Source organism: Hyperoodon ampullatus, assembly GCF_949752795.1.
Source record: "Hyperoodon ampullatus genome assembly, chromosome: 14".
Classification (NCBI taxonomy): domain Eukaryota; kingdom Metazoa; phylum Chordata; class Mammalia; order Artiodactyla; family Ziphiidae; genus Hyperoodon; species Hyperoodon ampullatus.
The window spans coordinates 69,596,885-69,616,029 of NC_136927.1; the positions used below are offsets into that span (position 1 = coordinate 69,596,885).

Genomic DNA, 19,145 nt, shown 5'->3' on the forward strand with positions numbered 1-19,145 from the left:
GCGCAGGGACTAACAGAGCCTGAGAGGGAATCAGTGTGGAGGCAGGATGTGGATGTCTGTGTATCTGTGTGTCAGTGTGTCACTAGGACTGTGTCGTGGGATTGTCAGCTTCTCAGAGATGCAGATGGTCACTCTAAACCGGCCTGAGCCACCGTGTCGTTCTGGATACAGCGTGATGATGTCGGTCACTGGACTGTGTGTGTGTCTCTGTGCTCTGGGGAAGGAGGAACAACGCTTTGGAGTTTGCGACCCTTCCCAGCCCAGAGGCTTTTCTGGCGGAGTCCAGGTGACTCTAGAGGTGGAGGATGCCAGTCGGCTTGGGATGATTCCAAAGGGAGTCAAGTCTCCACCGCATGGAGCCCTGGGGATCTCCCTTGGTCCCCCGAGCCACGCATCCGGATTTCTTCCAGAGTGCCACCTGCCAGAACTATTTTGCCCCAAAGGGGATACACCGTTCATGTGAGCACGCTTTTACCCCTTCTGTGCATGTGCACTTGCACACGCAGTTACCCAGCTATCATACCCCCTTGCTCCTTCCGCCGTGCATGCACGGGTAGCGTCACCCCACAGCCAGACTCAGCTTCCATCCTACTCCCAGATCACAGCCAAAGCCCTCCCTGCCAGGTACCTCTTCGGGTTGGTGAAATGAACTGGGCCTTGGCATTTAATTGAAGCTAGAATCTCTGACTTCTCTCCTCCCAGACAACACCAAAGTTCTGCTAAATGTAAATTACTCTGGTATTATTTGCATCCTTACTGTCGGGATTTCCCCCCCTCTTTGCCATACCCTGACCACCAATCCCAGGCCTCCAGGGACCTAGGCCAAAATCTATTGCCGTTAGTTTCACCGTCCCCTTTCTTCTCCTTGGCTCTTTCCAGCTCTACTTCCTGGCTGGGGTTCTACTGCTTGGGTTTCCTGCATCTCCGCATTCAGGTCCTGAAATTCCATGTTAGGGGGCCAGGGAGTCGGAGGGCTGGAAAGTTGAGTCTCCCAGACTTCAGATACTGGGTCTGAGTAGGTCAGAAACCGCTTGGAACCTGCCATTGCCAAAGAAGCAGAGAATTCTTCCAGAGGTGGTGGGAGGGGGCGGTTTCTACCCAGAGTTATAGATGGGATTCCGAGAAGGCTGAGAGGGGTTTGGAGGAACCTAGACAGACGGCCTTGCCTCCTCTAAGAGTCTGGGAAAGGAAAGGTTCTGGGACCACCTCCCTGTCGAGGGCATTTGGGTAGAGCTGCCGCACCAGAACAATGCCCCCAACCCTCTACGACCCCCGATTTGTGGAGTCATTGAGATCCTGGTCCGATGGTGCAGTGCCCTTCCTTGGGGCTGAGGGCTCCAGGCCTGAGTGGCAGCAAACGGTTTGCACGGATGGGCTTCCTGTCTGAAGGGTCTTACACCCCAAGACCTCGTGCTGGGTTCCACCTGCTTTCACAAGCCCTGGGGGAGAGAGGGCTAGGCCTCCACTCAGAGCCGGCATTCTAGGGCAATTCTGGTTGCTCCCAGCAGGTGCTCCAAGCAGGAGGGCCAGAATGGCAGGGCCCAAGAGCCTGATTGCCAGAAACACCCTGCTTCCCCATCAGGGTGGCAGCTCTTGGCTTCCTGGGTTCAGCCAACCTCAGAGCCAGCAGGCTAGCAGACCAGTCCTGATGCCCAAGCCTGAAAGCTCCGCCAAAGTGGCGTGTGCCTCCCTCTCCGCTCATCAACCGGCTCGTGACCGGTGTCCGTACCTAGAGTGAGAAGCAGAAGACACGTCTGAGGCTCAGGTACACACACACACACTCACACACTCAAGGGAGAGCTTTGCCCAGATTTGTCTGTTTCCCCACTGGCCGGGGGAAGGGTGAGAGTGCCGCCCAAACTGGGGCGATACTTGAAGAGGCAAGAGAAGAAAAGACAGGTGAACGCGGAGTCCTGTAAATAAACACCATTTCCATGGTTTTAATAAGCAAAATAGGAAACCATTTTAATAACCAAAAAACAGAAACCAGTCTGAATAAAACTACAATAGACTAGGTTTTAATATTTTCATATCATAAGCAGGGTTTGAAATTGATCCCTTATTGTACATGAAATAAAAACAATTTCTGTTGAGGCAAATTTGATTTCAACACAGTTGAATCCGTAAAAACCGAAGCTCGTTTCTGATGCAGGACAAATATCCACAATATTTAAAACTGCAAGCACCATGCGGTTCATACAATCTTGTTATTACTGTTAATTTATCAACTAATACAAACTCAAAAATGCATCCGGCCAGCAGCGCCAGCAATTTCAAATGAGAACTAAAAAATACGCTTTCATTTTGGTATTTTTGTCAGTGCAACTTAAATCCTCTTACTGACCTGCAGGGGGAAAAAAGTAATAATAAAGAAAAAAACACCCAGATCTTCCCTATAACTACTATACAACTGAAGGGGGCGGGGGTAACACCACCAATAACTCTCCCGCTCTCTCAAAAGCAGGGAAAGAAACACACATAACATATTGGTCTAAAGAATGCACTTGAAAGTTGCAAAATTACTTGCCAATGTTTGGGTTTCTGGTACTTTCTGAGTGTGGTGATTGGTTCAACGTAAGTTCAGGTCACCGTTGGGCAGTCTGGGCTGGTGAAGCCGGTCACCCGAGGAGCATTTTGGCCCCAGCAATTAGTGCGGGCCTGGAGAGTTTCATGGGGACCCTGGGGTGATTCTGGTTGCAATAAAAAGCAAACAAGATCTATTTTCCTTTCCTATCTTGTTAGGGGTGTCAACGTAGCCCTAAAACCAGGTGACGGTGACGTGAGGACACTCCCCGGCCTCCAGGGTGTGAAACTCTGCAGCTGCCCTGCCCTGGTACTAGGGAGCTGGGACCCCAGTCCTCTTTCTCCCAACAAAAACAAAATTGAAAACTAGAACGGGAGGAAAAGAGGACCGAAGGGGGGCAGGGGAGGGGGAGAAAACATGCAATTTCCGAGGGTGCCCCAAGACAAAGTTGTTTTCTGATGCAAATGCCCAGAAGTGTTTTTTTTGTTTTTTTGTTTTGTTTTGTTTTTTTACTTACAAAAAAATGCCATAATAATAAACCCAAACAAAGACACTCAGCTTGCTGCCAGGTTCTCTTAAGCGGTTTGGCGGGGCGGGTATTTACAAGCCTACAGCCCATAGACTGAAACCCGACAAGCAGCCGCCGGAGTTTCCGAACTGCGATCCCTTCTCACCCAAAGAAACAAGGGGGTTATGATCCATGATCAACAACATGCTAAAGTTAAACAAGAAAATGGTACAAAATAGAAATTATTACCATACATGTCCAGCATGCAGGATTAATATTTTTAATGCAGATTTTCGTATTTTTTCTATATAATCGAGCAGGCAATAAAACTGATGAGATTTGCGCGCAGAACGTCCTAACTGAGGCCCGCGTCTCGGGGCTGAGAGCCAGTGTTCTCCGGACCCTGAACAGACAGGTCCGTCTGTCCTTCCTTCCTTCGCTCGGCCTCGCCTCGCGCCTGCCGGGACGCCAGGGTCCCTCTCCTTTCCTCTCCTCGCTGCTCTCTTGCTGGGCTGGATTACGCTCCGGGCCGCGAGGAAGCGGCCCCGGCTTAACGCGCAAAGTTCAGGAAGCCAGGAGTCTCCAGACGGCCTTGGCGACTCCTCGCGACTATGCCTTGCCGCCCTCCAGCCTGGAGAAAAGTTGCTCTGGGACTTCCCACCCCCTCGCCTCCCTCTGGCTCTGCTCGAGTCTAGGAGGCGCCGCTGGCGCTCACCGCTCTCGCCTTGGCCAAGGTCCCCTGCCTGCCCGCGCGCCCTCCCGTCGCCCGCGTCCCGCGCGCCCTTCCTCCCTCTCCCTCAAGTCAAATAGGTCATGGCTGGGGCCGTGGCAGGGACAGGGTCCGGGGGAGTCCGGGGCTGGGGACACGGGACGGGGAGTCCGGGTCGGGGCAAGGGCGGGGGCCGGGAGCGGCCACGACTCACAGAAAGAACTCTGGAGAGGAGGGGCTGTCGCTGGTGGAGCCCGCCTCCCTGAAGCCGGAGTTGGCGAGTTTCTCGCACTTGACCTTGTAGGCGTCTCTTTCGCGGGCCAGCCGGGACACCTCCTGCTTAAGCTGCTCCACCTGCTGAATGAGCTGCGTCTTCTCATTCTCCAGGTGGTGTTTCTGCTGGACGCGTTTATACCTGCACGACTGGGCGTAGCCCCGGTTCTTCAGGGTCCGCCGCTTCTGCTTCAGGCGGATCACCTCGTCCTTGGTGAAGCCCCGCAGGTGGCGGTTCAGCTCGCGCACGGACATGGACACGAGCTGGTCGTCGGAGAAGCGGTCCTCCACGCTGCTGCTACCACCAGCCACCGTCGCCGCGGCCGCTGCGTGCGGCCCAGGCCCGGAGTGGCTGGTGGGCAGCTGCTGCGCGGGGCTTGCCGCGCTGGACGGCGGCGGCGACGCTTGGTGATGATGGTGATGGTGCGGGTGCGCGTGTGGGCCCAGCTCGTCGTGCGCCACGCCGGCGCCCGGGTACGCGTGGTGCGGGTGTGGGTGGTGGTGGTGATGGTGGTGGTGCGCGCCGCGGAAGCCGTCGAAGCTCTGCAACGGCTGTGGCACTGGGTGCGAGCCTATGAGCGCCTCCACTGCGTCCTCGGGCGTCAGGTTGAGCGCCTCAGGGTTCATCTGCTGGTAGTTGCTCGCCATCCAGTAGAGGTCCTCGAGGTGGGTCTTCTGTTCGGTTGGGCTGAAGCTGGGCGACGAGGGCACCGAGCTGCACGGCGTGCTGAGCGGTGTGGACGACACCGAGCCGGCTGGCTGCAGGCGCGTGCAGGGCCGGCCCGGGCGGTCCGCGCGCCCCAGCGGCTCCTTCTTTACGTCGAACTTGAGCAGGTCGAAGTCGTTGACGTACTCCATGGCCAGCGGGCTGGTGGGCAACTCGGGCCCCATGCTCAGCTCCGCGGCCATCGCTCACGCGAGGCGCAGCCGCCGCCGCCGCCCGGGAAACTTTGCAGCCGGCCGGGGCGCGCCGAGCCGGGAGCGGGGGCGAAGAGCGGCGAGCCCGGGAGGTGGGGAGCGGAGGGCGCAGCGGGCCGGGGCCGCCGGCCAAGCCTTTGTCTGGGGACGCGGCGGCGCGCGGGAGAGTCCCGAGGCTGCCTGTGCCGCCCCAGAGCTCGGGGCTGTGGCCGAGCCGGGGCCGGGCCGAGCCGGGAGGGGTGGAGAAGCGAGCGGGGCGCGCGGCCGGGTCGAGGGGTGGCGCCAGGCGAGCGCCCGCCGCTCGCTCTCTAGCTCTCTTGCTCTTGGGCTCTCTCGATCTCAGCCGCTCGCAGCCCGGCGGTGCAGCTGTGCGGGATCCGGCGCAGCCGCTGCCTTTTATCGCCTCCCTGATGTCACCGGGGCGCGGGGGCCCGGGCAGCCCGGCGCGCTGGCCAATAGCTGTACGGGCCCCGCGGACCGGCGGCGCAGGGCGGGGCGCGCCTGACAGCTCCTCCGCCCCCCGTGTCAGCTGACTGGCGGCGCGAGCAGCCGGAGAGCCGCCGAGGCCTGGCGGAGGGCTGGAGCAGAGAGGGACAGCCGGCCCGGGCCCAGCCCCCCACCCCCTCGGTGTCCCGGCCCCCGCCCGCTCGCCTTCGGTGCCAGCCCCCCCCCCGCCTCCACCACCATAGGCTGGGCCGCTTCGTCCACCCCTCCGCTCGCTCTCCTCCCTCTTTACACTTGGCTCCCCCAACCCCAGTCCGTGTCACCCCCAGGAGGCTCAGAATGAGCGCCGGGACGACACCTCTCGGGTCCATTGTTCCCAAGCGTCCCCCGCCCAGTGGGGGACGCTCCGTGTGCAGCGCGGCCGCGGGCCGTGTGTGTGCAGTGCGTGGCTGTGTTTTTGCAGGGCTGAGCATGTTTGTGTGTTGGGGGGCAGGGTTGGGGCTCGAAGAGTTGTGTTCAAATCCAACTCAGCCTCAGAGGACACTCCTCGGGCCAAGCGAGAGCCGTCCCCCTCCTGGCGGGCGTGGTGGCCGAGCCCCGAGACAGGACTCGGCGGGCCCCGCCGCTCCCCGCACACCCCACCCACAAATGCAAAAGATGAAGGGAGTGGGGAAGAAATCGGCGCAAAGGCTCTGAAGCTCTCTCCCCAGCCAAACGCAGTGAACCCTGAGTTCTCCGAGGTTGGGGGCTGAGGCCAGCCCAGGACGGTGCTCCGGGTGGCTCTTGGCTGCTGGGAAACCGGCCCTGTTTTTGTTTGAACGTTTTGTAACGATTGAGCAGATCCCGGCGTCAGTCAGCCGAGGAGAGGCTCAAACAGGCATAAAGTGCGACCCCAAGTGGCCACTGTGCGCAAAGGCGCGCCGAATCGCGGGGCCCGCAACTGGAAGTCTCGGCCGACGACTCGGACCCAGCTGGGTCTTCCCAACCCGCCCAACCCAAGCCGGCCCGGAACGCAGGCTGTGTGTGCACCGGAGCCCAAGACAGATTCCCCTAGAGCCACGTACAGGTTCTCGGGTCGGTCCTCGGACTCAGCCGCGAGTTCCACGCTGATCTCCCCCCATGAAACTCCGCGCCCCGGCTCCGGGGATCGGGGGGCGGAGGGGCGGGGAGGGGTGCTCGGCGGCGGCTCCCTGCTCGAGAAGATCCTAGGCCGAGTTAGGCGGATGGCCGAAAGCGGAAACGCCACAGCGAGGGGCCCCAGGGCTGTCAGATGAGAAACCTCCCCCGAGCGCAGACGGGGACCCCTGAGCGCACCGCACTACGGCGTCCAGACAGTGCTTGGGCGCTGCGCACCTTCCGTATCGGGTACAGGATGGCCCGAAATAAGAGCTCCCTAGACCCCGGCCCGGGCGCAGAAACCGGATAAATCGCAAATTCGCTGTAACCGGAGACCCGACCCGCCTCCCGCGTCGCCTTCTGCTCTTCAGCTTTGGGCGCGAGCAGCGAAAAGCAGGAGAAGAGCGCACTGGGTGAGTGTGTCCAGCCGCTGCTTGTACGGGACCAGCACGACTGACGCAGCACGTAGGGGTCAGGTGGGCCCACTAATGCGGACGCAGCTGATTTTTTTTTCAAGTGTTAGAAGGTAAAATATTTGCCTCCAATTAATTTTGAAAACTGTATTCTCTTGCGCCCTCGGTAAGGCTCGAGTGAGGTATGATATTGGGCCGCCTATTTTTAATAAAATGAATATATTTGAACTAAAACTTGGACTGAAAGGTTTGGATCAGCAACTGTAGTGCTGGAAGAGCCCGTCTTGAACCCTCTGCGAGAAGCGTGCTCTCCGCAGAAAGGATCAGGCTGTCTCCAGGGAGAGCTTCCCGGGCGGGCCATGCCGCCGCCCCGCCCCTGCTCGGAGCTGGGCGCTGCGGACCAGCACCCTGCCTGTCCCTGCCGCGTTCTCACGCAGCCAGAGCGTACTCGGATCGCGGCTCAGCAGGGGAACGTTCCGAGGCTACGCTGGGTCCGCCGTCTCGGTTCTATGCAGACTATGGCTGAGGCTACAGGCGGCCAGGTCCGGACAAACGCACCGGCCTCTCCCGGTGCCGCTGACCCCAGCCGCCAGCGCCCTCCTTCCCGCGGACACCGTGGCCTTCTGCGAGTGCAGGGAGGCGGCCGGGCCGGTCTGTGCCCTCATTGTGTCCCCTCTGGTCTGTCTGACCCTTGATGTCGAGGACCAAACCTGAGTCTCGAGAGTGTGGCCCATCGAGGCCCTAGGGTTCTTTCAGCCCCAGCTCTGAGGGTTCTAGCCTCCTGCTCCCCTGCGGGCATCCTGCCGCGGTCTCAGAGTCTCACTCGGGCTTTGTCTGGGCGGCCGCGTTCCTCTTTGTCCCTGTGCCTCTGTCTCGTGATTCGGTTACTCCCTTCCCCTGGGCTCTGACTGAGGCTCTGACTCTCCATCCTTAGGTCCACCTTCCCCAATAACCCGTTTCTTTGCCGCCCTCCCAGCCTAGCCAGTCCCTCTTCTACCCACCCTACCCCCAACCACCTCCAACAAAAACTGTTGGAAACTGGGTAAAAGTGAAGCAGACGCTCAGGTTGCTCCGGAGTGAAAGCCGCTGCAGAGCAACCGACCCCACGGTGGGGCCCGGCCTCGCCTTCCTGGCTGCTGCTGCGCTCGGCCGCGCGGTCGCGGCGTCCCAAACCCTTTGGCATCCCTCTCCCGCCTGCGGACGCCGGCGCTTCCTCCCCGAGCCTGGGGTCTGTAAAGGTCAGCGTGCCGGGCTCCCGGTCGACGCGTACCCGGAGGCTACACCCCATCCCTGAAAGACTAGGGGGGTAATGGGTGGGGGGAGAAAGGAGAAGGGCTGGTGGGAGAAGTGGAGAGTCGAGGAAGAGAAGTGGGAAGGAAGGAGGCCGGGAGACACAGGAGTAGTGTCCCAAGCCGCTTCTGAAGGGAAGCTAAGGAGGACTGGTGGCTGCCAGAGACCTCTTCTGAACAGTTTGTTGTTCTAAACCCCCAAACCCTAGTTTGAAATTTTCACCCCTTCTCCCTACCCACCCCAGGTTGAGCCAGAGGCGATGCGTCTGAGCGCACCACCTTGGGATTCTTCAGCTACCGATGGTGATCAAGGAGATGTCCGAGCCACAGCGGAGCCTCGGGGCACCCCGTGTGGGAGTGGGTGAAAAAGTTACTCCCTAAGGGAACGAAGGGTCCCTGCCATTCGCCGGCTTCGAGCTTCGCCGCGCCGCTCCCGGCCGCCCCTGCCCAGCCCGCCCGCTAACCCGAGAGCGGCGCGCTCTCCCGTGCGCCTCCGGTCTAGCGCGGCGCTCCCAGCAGCCGCGTTCAGCCCCGAGGTGCACCGTACACCCGTCGTTTCCAGAGGGCGGCAGGCGTTTGGTGTGCGAGTGGGCGTCTCTGTGCGTGCATGGGTGCAGTGGGAGGCAGTGCGGGAGGTGTGTGGGGCGGTATGGGTGGCGGGTGTTAGGGAAGCACGGCACGCGGAACGCTTCGAATCGCAGAGCCAGCAACCCCCGGCCTCTGCGCCAAGTGCGTTGCAGGATCGTACTATCCCGGGTCGCCAAACGGAAGCCGGTGGTCCCAAGGGCCCCAGGGTGAGTTCCGCCAGGGAGGAACCTGAGTTAGGGGACCCCCAGGAGCCTGCCTTCTGCGTTTGCATCACCCAGATGTTAGATCGCCTGTCTCCTCCAAAGAGCCCTGAAATCTCGGCTACCTTTCCCGAGGCCCTTGGGAGGAGGGGATTCTTTTCGATCCAGTTGCCTCTGAGCTTCCCAAGGGCTTCGGCCTCCAAGAAGAGGCAGAAGATAGTTCTCCCTTCCTCTTCCTCTTTCCCAAAGGCAACTGTCACTTGCAATGTTCCTTGCTTCACACGGTGGCCATCAGATTCTAACCCAATGCTTCTTAACAGGTATTCTTGGGCTTCTGGATCCTGCTGGCCTTAAGCACCCAAAGGATACAGCAGGTCCCAGTAGGGAGCCAGAGTTACCGCAACTCTGCAGAGCCTTTTCCCAGCTCGCTCCCTTGAAGACCAGGGACACCCAACACCCACCCCCACGCACACTCACACTGGGAATGGGAATTTATTATTAAAGCTATTTTACCCGCTTCTTTTTACTTTGTTTACTTTTTACTTTGTTTACTTTGTTTTAATGTGAATTCTAGAAATTTTTGAATTGCATATGTGGCTTATATTCTATTCCTATTAGACAGTGCTGTGTTAGACAACCACTGGGCAGTATAGCTTCCAATACAGATGGGATATTTAATAATAATTTCCAGTCCCAACTGTACGGAGATTTTCAAAGCCTTTATCATTCACTTTTTCTTTCAATTCTCACAACGCTATAAGGTAGTGACTACCACTATCTTTATTTTACAGAGATATGTAGGCAGGTAGGCAGGTAGGTAAATACAGATGTATTGCAGTGTCCTAAGAGTTTTATCAACTCATTCAGTCCCACAGCTGCCCTTGGAGGTGGGGAGGATTATCCCCATCTTACACAAAGAAAGAAGTTCTGAGAGGTTAAGTAATTTCTTTAGTGACACAGTGGCGACAAGCTGGAGCTTCCGGCCCTAAGTCCAGTACTCTGAATACTATGAAGCACGTGGTCTTGATCTCGACTGGGTGGCATCCCAGGGACCCAGCACTTCAGCTGCTCTCTGGGTCAGGATCTCCAGCTCTCCGCAGACTTAGTGGTTCCTTTCAGGTCACAGTTGAGCCTCTAGCCTTTGCCAAGTCTCTGCCGAGGGCTCAATTATCAAGGCAGTGATGAACGTGTCCGTCCTCTGGTCGATGGCATTCAAATATCCTTGGGCTGACTCTTGTTCTCTTCCCTCTTCCGTGACTGTGTGGGGCTGGAGGGTGGGAGTTAGAAACCAAGGCGGGACGCAAGCCAAAAGAGAGAAAGTTCGCAGAGTCCTCTCCAAGGTCCTGTCCTTTACCCTTGGCCTCAGCCTGACCCCTAATCTTGGCCTTGATCCTTGGTCCTGCCTCTGGCCTGAGTTGGAACTTCAGCCTGTTTGACCTTCAGCCCCCATCCATCCAAATGGTGGGGTGGGGGGAGAAGATGGCTCAATGCTGATAAGTTCGCTGTCACTCAAGGCCAGTGAGGGATGACCAGCAGGGCTCCCTCCCCCCACTCCCTCCCCATGACCCCAAGGGCAGCATTACAGACTCTGAAGCCTCATCATTGCTCCCCAGGACTAAGGCCCTCATCCCCCCACAGCTCAACCATCACTTAAGACCTCAGTTTCTCTATCCAGTGCCTTCACCCTCATCCAAGCCACCCTCGTCTTTTGCTTGGATGACTACAGAGGTCTTGGTTCAGACTTTCTTCTTCTCCCCAGGACAGTAGAGCCAGTTTTCATGTTTTATGAATCCGTTCATTCTACCTTCACCCCCTACTCCTGGGCTTAACTACAGATTCCTTCAATACTTGGACAAAGAACTGAATTCCTTAGCATGGCCTTCAGGCCCTGAATGATCTATCTGTTCCTGCCAACTTCTCCCACCTCATCTCTCACTGTACCCGCCCCCCCACACACACACACACACACAATGCTCCAAGCACACTGCCTTCTGTAAGTCCTTCCACGGCCCAAGCTCTGTCTTCCACCGGGCATTTGCACATGCCATCCCCCTGCCTGGACTGAGTCAGTCCCTTGGTTCTGAAGACCTTAGACAGAAGAGGTGGTCTGTGGCTCTTCCCAGGCCTCAGAGAGACTTGGGATGTAGCTGGGAATGGAGGTGGGGAGAAGAGCCCGGGAGCCGGGGTAAGGTCATGGTCACTCTGCGGAAATCACACACACGAGAGTCATGCGACAGGGCTCCCCTCCATCCCTTCCCTCTCCAGGCTGGGTCAGTGTAGACCTCAGATTTGGGAGAGGCCTTAGGAGATAATACAAAGAGGTCAGGGAAAGGCTTTGGCCAACGAGTCCAAATGTTTTCTGCTTGAGAAAGCATGTTGCAAATACAGATCCCTGAGTCACAGTCTGGCTTTATAGGTCTACATGGAGCCTAGGAATTTGCATTTTCGTAAGTTCCCTAGGTAATTCTGATGTTTGGGATACAAGAGACACACTTTAGGAAATTATATAGAAGTTGACAGTTATCTCTGTATCTCGTACCAGGAGGAACAAGATTACAGTTGTGGAATAGTGAACGAATGAATGAATGAAATTAACAACTAGACAAACACGGATGCTGCCTTGCTGAACGATATCTCAGAACCCTCAGGCCTTTCCTGAATACCCTTCAGCCCTCTCCTCTCCCTTAATTAACAATCATTCCTAAACCAATCCTTACCCTTCCTCTTTAGACCAAGGACCAACTCAGGAGAAATCTGGATGATCTGAGTGATTCCATCCCACTGGTTTCCCCTCTTCCCTTCTCCTCTCTCTGGATGTTCTTCACGGGCCCAGGGATCCAGCTTCCCACCACATTCTCATCACAGCTTGGGGAGCAAGCTTCTGAGTACAGGGAAAGTGGGTGGCACCATCCCACTGCTGGAAACTGCGGTCCAGGGCTGATGGAGGGAATAATGTTTGACTGCATCTGAGCCCAGGCTCATTTCAGCCAGGAATTTCTACGGTTACTCAATCTCTTTCTTCCCTTTCTTCTTTTAAAAATGAATTATACAAGATATACAAGCCTACTTTCTCATTGTAAAAAAATGCAACAATGTAGTTTTAACAGAAATGTCTAGAGCTACAGCTTTGCTTTTTATTTTTATTCAGCAACTTCTGCGTCCATACGTCGAGATCTACTTTTTGCTTTTTAACTCATGCGTGACAGTTCGTCCAATGGATGCTCTGTAGTTTTTTATCCAGTCTTGTATTTATGGACATTTAAATGCTTTCCCATCTTTCATGATTGCAAACAATGCTACAACAAATCACTTTTTACATGCTCCTTTTTGCGTGTGTACGAGTATGTCTCTGCAATAGAGAGTAAGGAATCAAATGGCCGAACTGAAGGACGGATGAACCCATCCGTAACTTTAACACTGTCAAATTAGCCTCTAAGAAGATTGGACCTCTTGAAATTTCCACGGGAAAAATATGAAAGTAACCTGTTTCCCCACGGCCACACCGACAATGGATTTTAACAAGGTTTTTCACTTTTTCGTGTCAATTCTATTTATGTCCATTCTGTGACCAGTACTGGGAAATGAGACACAGGGGTGGGCATGGCACCTTTCCTCCCCTCCAGAGAATTGCAAACCTTGCCGTTGCAGCTGGAGAGGCAGTGTGGTGATGCTGGCAGATCCCCAGCAAAGGAGCCCTTGGTTCTGTTGGAGGGGGTTAGAGGAAGGGTTGGCTGATAAGGCTGCACTTAACTAAGGCTTTGAAGGCTGAGCAGATATGTATCAGAGAAGTACAGGAAGACCCAGGGGTAGGCCCAGCCCAAACAAACACACAGAACAGAGGTACCATCTCAGGCACTTGGGGGGGGCTATTTCAAAGAGGCTAGATTTAGAGCTGCAGAAGCCAACACTTGAAGGGCCTTGAATGCCCTGCCAGAATCAGACCCCATTCTTGACTAGAAGATCACCTCCACTTGGGCAGGCATTTTTCTTTGTTTGTTTCACTGCTGGGCACATAGTAGGCACTCAATAAATATCTGTAGAAATGAAAAGGAGCATCCCAAAGGTATTTAAGCAATGTGCTTAATTTCTCTTTCATATCTCATGGAGACAAGGTGCCCTCAGAGCCCGGGACTGTGAGTCTGGCTCCATTCTGCACGCTGGAGAAATGGTACAGACAAGCCCGGCTCAGGAATCTGTTCCTCGGTCTCAGCACCCCCCCATCCCAGCCCTGTGCCAGGTCCCTTTCACCTCTGCCCATTAGAGATTGCTTTTGGTTTCTGTGTTGACAACCCCTGTTTCTGTGTTTGGAGCGACTGTTCAGTGCCATTTCCTGATTTAATATCAGAGGCAGCACGGAGCAAGGATGCACAGTTAGCAGTTTTTGCTCCAAGTATTTTTCAAGTTCCCTTTTGATGTAAGGGTTGGGTTTTCAGCTTCCCTGATCTTGCTGAGCAGGGAGGGACAGATGGGGGCTGAGGCTGGGAGCCGGAGGTGGGGGGAAAGGAGAAGACCCAGAGAAGATTCATCCCGTGCAGCTGAGCTAAGAGACTCCAAGCTCCTTTCTAGAAACGGGGTTGGTGGAGGGCTCAGCAGAGACAGAGGGGCGGGTTAAAGGGTCTGCTGACAGTTGTGGCCACCATGAAGCAAGGCTGCTATCACCCTTCTGTGTGGGTGTACAGATTTACACGCGTCTATACATTTATGTCTCTGTCACAAAAACAGAGGACTAAAAAGCTTAAATAAGCTGACGTTATGCAATTCAGAATACCTGAAAATAAAAACAACATTGGTTCAAAGACAAATTTAAGATAGATACAGCTCCCAGGGGCACTCAGTTTATTTTGACTGAGCATTTACCATACACGAGGTCTTCTGCAGGGCTAAATATGGGGGACAACCTGAGGAACTCATCTTCTTCAGGTGGAAACTAATTTTCCTACTAATTGACTATGGTCAATGCAGTGATGGAAGCATGCATAGGGGAGTGCGCGCGCACACGCGCGCACACACACACACACACACACACACATGCATGCTTGAGGACAGGACGTGGGAAGAGACTGGGGTCTTTGAAGGCCCTGACCTCCCACCTATAGGCCCCCGTGTGACCTGCTGTTGGTCACATATTTCTCTCTCTGCCATCCGCCTCTGGGACACTTCCCCTGACCCTCTGTGTCCTTTGGGGTGTCCTGAGGAACAAATGCCAGGACAAGATTAGACATGCAAGAGGTTTACTGGGGACATGCCTGTGAAGGATAAAGGATGAGGACGCAAGAGGAGGCAGAGGGAGCCTTCGGCCGTGGAGGCGGGCCTGGCATCTGGGAGACGGAAGGGGCAAGGAAGGAGGGCAGGAGGGAAGAGTCGAAGACCGCAGCAGTGTTCTGGAAACGTTTCAGCCAGGCTGGTGGGGCATCCCTGGGCCGGTGTCACGCACCGTGCAGGAAAGGGCCAGCCCCGGCATCACGACCCTGTGCTCCATCACCGGCTGAGAGCAGCGGAGAGGAAAAGTAGCCTCAGCTCGAACACACTGGGGGATCCCGAGGGGTGGTGGCTACGGCTGTCAGTCACCTCGGCTCTCTGCAGCAATTTCTCCTAAAGGAGACTTAAGCCGGGCATTTCCATGGCCACCACACCCTCCTTTTTCCACCCAAGCAGGGCAGACGGCCCCAGGGAGAGAAACTAACACCAGCAAGCATCTTGTTGAGTGTTTGCTACCTGTGAGGGTCCATGCCACACCTAGCTTACAACATCTCAGTAACCCAATGTAATCTTATGAGATAGAAACTGTTATCCTTATCCCCCGCCCCCATTTTATAGACAAAGAGGCTGAAGCTCAAGTTAATGAAACCACTTCCCAGAGGCCATAGCTAGCAAGTGGAAGAAAGAACATTCAAAGTTGGTTTGACTCTAACCACTGCACTAGACTGCTTCGGCCAGGAGGAGGCTTGGAAAGGGTAAATGGGAGGCTCATTTCTCTCTTGGCACCCATCTCTCTTGCTGCTGACCCCTATGATGTGTTAACCACACAGCCCCCAAGAAAAACCCCTCAGGTCTCATCAGGGCCAATGCCAGCCCATTTCAGGTTAGCACTGGAGTACAAACATCCTGCCAGTCAGCTCCAAACAGAAAACCCAGGATGCTCACCTGAACTAGGCACTCTCCAGCAGCCACATATGTCTTTTTCTCGAGCATCACCTCCTCCAGGAAGCCTCCCTGACTGACCCATGTTTCCATAGCACCTTATACTGACCTCCACCCATGCATTTACCACACAGTGTCCTGAGTGTCTATTTTATCTGTTTCTACCACTAAACTGGGTTCCTCCAGGACCGAAATGGGGTCTAAGTCATGTTGTGGTCCCTAGCATCCACCACATGGGGACCTGGAACTAGAGGGGTGGCAATACATGGAAAGGATGCTCTGATAAATGAAGGCTGGTCCAGGGCATCGAGAAGACTCTCTTGGAGGACATGGGCCCCTTATTCCTGAGACCATAGCTTTGTCCTTGAGGGGTACAGCCTGCACTCCCCAGCTTGGCCACCAGGGGCCTCATCAACCCCCAGGCAGTATTAACCGCCCCCCACCCCCCCACCCACCCCCGAGCTTCTCGCATCTCTGCAGCAAATCCATCCCTCCCACTGCGGCGCCAGCATCTCTCTAGGGACCAGGCCCTGGACCTCCAAGACCTCAGCATCTGCTCAGCCGCCACTGGCCCAGTGGGTAGCCCCAGCCAAGGAGGAGAGTTATTTTTATTTATTTCTTCTTAACCATGAACTTAATTTAGCTGCTAATCAGGTTACCATGGTGACTTGCACTGGATTTATAGCAGTTTCCTAAAGTGTCTTTTTCGCACTCTTTGGGTAAATGAATAAAATTTGGGTGATGAGCAAAGCGCATAAATATTGGGTGTCCTAGAAAAAGGTCAGATGCTTCCGTTTTGTATTTGCCTTTCACCAGGCCTGATGTGCTTAAGAGAGATCCATGACTCTGGGCGGTCCCCAGGTTTCTCTCTTCTGCCCTCCCTTTGAGGCCTTCAGTGGATCCTTATGGCCAATCAGGTACAGTCTAGATTTTTGCCTTCCTTTCAAGCTCTGCCCTTCTAGCCTCACCGCCCTAATGCTCTACGTCCCTTTCCCCTGTGCTGCTCCCCGAGTGCTTGTGCCTCTGTTCCTTTGCCTGTGTTGTGCTCAGGACTGCTTTCAGAGATGTCGCCTCTGTCTTGGGAGTGATGATGGCCTGACTCACCTTGGGATCACAGTGTGGCATTTGAGGACACCTCTGAGCCCTCTAATTGGTCCCACTACCACCCTGGCAGGTGTGCAGAATATCATGCTAGCCAGCCAGGAGCACAGGGCAGGGAGGCAGCAGAGAAAGGAAATGAGGAGTTGGCATTTTGACAGTTTTCTGCACAGTCTGGAAGGCTCAGCTAGTGTTCCAGCTCGGTGGCTGTGGGGTGGAGGGGACACAGTTCCTCTCCCCTCACCCCGTGGGCTCAGAAGCGCTCCTGCCTTGGATCAACCGGAGCCCGTCCTCTCCCCGCTCCCCGTGGCTCCCAGAAGGGACAGTGTCTCCGGGCTGGAGGTCACTATTTCCAGGTTTCCCCTGAGGATCTCGGGGCTGGTTGCCAATCAGTCCCGGGATCAGCCACAGTCCATTAGTGAGCGCCCAGGGCTCAAGGCACCAGTGGAGCCACCAGGCGCTGGCGCCGGATCCTGCTCAAGGAACCCAAAGACACCTTTCATTATTGTCTTGGTTTTTGTTATCGGCCCAACAGGAGACCACTCTGGGGACCTCCCGGGTTGCAGGAGGAACAGTCCAGCCCGTGCTGCCGCCCACACTGTAGGCGAGGCTATGTGAGCTCATTGGGTTACCACCCCTCTCTGAGCCTCACTTTCCTTATCTGGAAGATAGGGCTGTAGCCCTGGCAGATGTGCTGGCATCACTTCTGGCCCTCCTGAACTAGGAGCCAGAAGAACTGGGCTCAGGGCTTTTATTTGCTTTGGCTTCAAGACTGAGGCCAAGGGAGAGGAAAGTTTGGTTTCCAGAATGCTTTTGGGAGGATGAGGTTAGTAGGCCTGGACATCTATGATAGTGACCAAGACAGGAAGGTCTGTGATGGGCCAAGAAAGCCCTAAATGGCTACAGTGACTTTGGCAAGCATGTTTGTCCATTTTTCTCCCCATAAGAGTTCTGCCCCAAATGAATATGACTCATGGGGTATCGGTGGGGAGTAGAGAGAGAGCCCCCTCTACATGGGCATGGAAGGACCTGGGGATCCAGATACAGTGGCCCAAGGCTTGAGAGAGTCTGAAATTCTAATCCTAGCTCAGGGCCAAACTTGCTGTGTGATTTTGGGCAAGTCACTTAACCTCTCTGGGCTTCAGAAGAGTTTTTCTAGGAAAGTCAAATCCCACCCAAATGAGGGTAGGACTTTATACCTCCAGTCCCCTCTCCAGCATGTGACTTTGTCAAGCTGGTTCTGGCCCACGTCAAAGCAGTGGGGGACAGAAATAATGACTTTGTAAAACTCAAACAGCAAACCCCCTTTGGCCATGGAGGGCTGCCTTACTCCACCCCAGCACACCCCGTGGTGTAGGAACTAACAGCCGCCCATTCCCTGCAACGACTCAGCAAGCATCCAGCATGGAAGCGCAGGCTCTGGAGCCCAACTGCCTGGGTTCAAATCCCAGTTCTGCCACTTACTAGCTGTGGTGTCCTTGGGCAAGTTAGCTAACCACTCTGTGTCTCCTCTCCTCCGTACATGTAATGGAACTAATAGCACATATACCTCAAAGAACTGTTGAGAAGATTAAGCGGGTTAATCCACAGTAAGCATTTAATGTTGTGTGTTGACGTTATCTACCAAGATTTCCCCCGTCAGTTAGTTCTCAAAGCTGCTACTCTTAGCCCCATTTTACAGCCAGGGAAACCGAGACACAGAGCAATTCAACCTCTTCTCTGGGTCTGCTGCTCTAAATCAGTGCATTTGTAACAAGACCTTGCTGTTCCCACATCTGCTCGATATGATCAATGTTCTCAACTAGCTTGTTTTGCAAAACAAGTTCCTATAGCCGTGGAAATAGAGATGGGAGCAGGGAGTTCCTTAAGAAGGGCGGGCTGAGCCACTGATCAATCTTAACATCTTTAAAGGAGAGACAACTAGACATTAGGATGTGATACAACAGGGGTTGCACAACACCATCCACGAAGGTTTCTGGCCAAAAATCAAATGCGACTCTGATCAGGCCTCTGGATCTGAGTTTCTGGGAAACACAGGGGACAGAGGAAAACGTTAGATCACACCACCAAGAGGCAAGCAGCCAGAACATGAAACAGAATGCAGGATAAGTGACCTGTGTTCATCAAAAAACAAATGGCATTTAAAAAAGAGAAATAAATGACATTTTTTAACGTGAGGAGAGCAGGTGGACTATTACAGATGAAAAGAAATGTAAGAGACGTATCAACCAAAAGCAATGTTTGTGGCCTAATTTGAGCAGCCTAAATGTAAAAGACATTTTGAGACAATCGGGAGTATCTGAACATTGACCAAATATTAGATATTAAAGGAACTGGGTGTTTTTTTTAAAAAAATTGGGGGGACTTCCCTGGTGGCACAGTGGTTAAGAATCCACCTGCCAATGCAAGGGACACGGGTTCGATCCCTGGTCTGGGAAGATCCCATGTGCTGCGGAGCAACTAAGTCCGTGTGCCACAACTACTGAGCCTGTGCTCTAGAGCCCATGCTCCACAACAAGAGAAGCCACCGCAGTGAGAAGCCCGCGCAGCGCAACGAAGACCCAACGCAGCCAAAAATAAATTAAATTAATTAATTTAAAAAAATTTTTTGTTAGGTGTGATAATAGTATTATGGTTATTTTTTAAATTTACAGTTCATGTCTATTAGCAATGCCCCCTAAAATATTTATGCATGAAATGAGATAACTGGTTTTATTTTAAATGCTCCAGTGAGGGATAGGGTAAGGAGTAGACGAGGGTTTACTATAATTCTCTCTACTTTTGTGTCTGTTTGGAAATTTTCATAATGAAACGTTTAAAAGAAAAAGAACGGCAAAGGATGAAGACAGACCACTGTATAGGAAGAGTTACAAGTACAGGTTTCAGAAATTCTGGTTTTGAGTGAGGTTTGGCCCCATAAAGAT

At 54.4% G+C, this 19,145-nt stretch overlaps 1 protein-coding gene across 1 annotated transcript; it reads right to left on the reverse strand.

Annotated features, from left to right (window-relative positions):
• Nucleotides 1-1,911: 1,911 nt before the first annotated feature.
• Nucleotides 1,912-4,923, reverse strand: MAFB (MAF bZIP transcription factor B; the record flags this gene model as incomplete). Its single annotated transcript, XM_079719823.1, has 2 exons — nt 1,912-3,663; nt 3,956-4,923. 2 exons carry the CDS (start codon nt 4,921-4,923, stop codon nt 3,642-3,644), a joined length of 990 nt encoding a protein of 329 aa, XP_079575949.1. The 3' UTR covers nt 1,912-3,641.
• Nucleotides 4,924-19,145: the final 14,222 nt, after the last annotated feature.